Genomic DNA, 1,461 nt, shown 5'->3' on the forward strand with positions numbered 1-1,461 from the left:
ATAATAGTAATAATAACCATAATAATCATAATAATCATGATAAAAGTAATAATGATAATAATAATAATATATTATACGACACGCACATTTTTTTGCTTTTATAGATGGCATACAACGTGCACGTTCATTGACCCAAGTGTTTATGTTCGGTTTGGAGGTTTGCCATAGGTGTGTTCTACATATCATGCAAAGCGCGAGCAATTCATGTCAACTCTCAGATAATTTCGGTCTTGGGTATTTGCAACTATTCATGTGATTAAATCCAAGTTCCAGACATATTTTCGCTAACTCGTGTCTAATTCTTATGAAAGCAGGGTCGTCCTTTTAGAGACTTTTGACTCGTGAGTTTAACCATTGAAGCCTTGTCGTGTAACACAAGGACCTGTTTTAGATATATTGCAAAATATACTATTGCCTATACATTGGTTTTGTTTCTAAAAAGAGGAAAGTAACTTTATTGTCCCTTGAGATGTGCAAGATAGCTGTGCCGAGCCCATGTAGAACGGACGAGGAAAGGATTAAGGTTACCCGTTATTTCAGATGACAGCTGTGAGTTGTGCTATTTATAACACGTTGACGTAATGGAAAAATTTCGTTTCCGTAAAGGCGATCAGACTTCCGGTATGGGAGATCGCATACCCCAAGAGCAGATAGACGGGCAGCAGGACAGTACTCACGGGGTGGTGCTGCAGCAGCATGGGTACCAACAGAAACAACCGCACCTGCAACAGCTGCAGCACAATTATCAACATCATCTGCTACAACAGCAACAGCAACAACAGCAGTATCAGCAGCAGCAGCAGCAGCGGCGGTATCAGACTCGGACACCCACCGCCGCGTTGCCGCCACAGGACGAGAGGTTTCGATCTCAGACCAACTGGAACGGAGTCCTGCAGGATTTATTCGGCGTCGGTATGTCACGGTCTAGATCTAGTAACGTGTGTCCCCTGGTTGGGTGTTGTCACTGTCTACGGCTGCTTTGTGCTGGGTGACCCTTGTCTGGGCGTATCCTTGTTGTTGTTGTTGTTGTTGTTGCTGTTGCTGTTGCTGTTGTTGTTGTTCTTGTTGCTGCTGCTGCTGCTGTTGTTGTTGTTGTTGTTGTTGTTGTTTCTTTTACCATTGCCTTTATTGTTGCTGTTGTTGCTGTTTTTGACAACGCCATTCTCGCACCCCCTTTCTGTGGATGAGTGGCTGGTACTCTGAGGTAGTTTGCTCCTTCCGTCCTATCAGCCGTCTTTCATCATTATCTCTCTTCCTTTTATTCTTTACGTGTTACTCTCTGGTGACAACTCTTATCTTCGGGGCTTATATGGCCTAACTGTGTTGCAAGGGTCCGTTAAACTCGTCTTAAAACTAATCTTAAAACACGCTTTCGATTTCTCCCTCCTTCTCTATCTATCTATCTGTCTATCTATCTATCTATCTATCTATCTATCTATCTATCTATCTATCTATCTATCT

The 1,461-nt window shown here is 42.6% G+C and overlaps 1 protein-coding gene across 1 annotated transcript in view; it reads left to right on the forward strand.

Moving 5' to 3' along the window:
• Positions 1-109: 109 nt before the first annotated feature.
• LOC101863481 (probable serine/threonine-protein kinase yakA) overlaps positions 110-1,461 on the forward strand; it is a gene marked incomplete in the record, with an annotated part of 32,802 nt that continues 31,450 nt past the window's right edge. The window contains 1 exon segment of the mRNA XM_013090653.1: positions 110-912. Coding sequence (XP_012946107.1) covers positions 582-912 — 331 coding nt within the window.

Source organism: Aplysia californica, unplaced genomic scaffold (assembly GCF_000002075.1).
Source record: "Aplysia californica isolate F4 #8 unplaced genomic scaffold, AplCal3.0 scaffold01393, whole genome shotgun sequence".
In the NCBI taxonomy this organism is placed as follows: Eukaryota; Metazoa; Mollusca; class Gastropoda; order Aplysiida; family Aplysiidae; genus Aplysia; species Aplysia californica.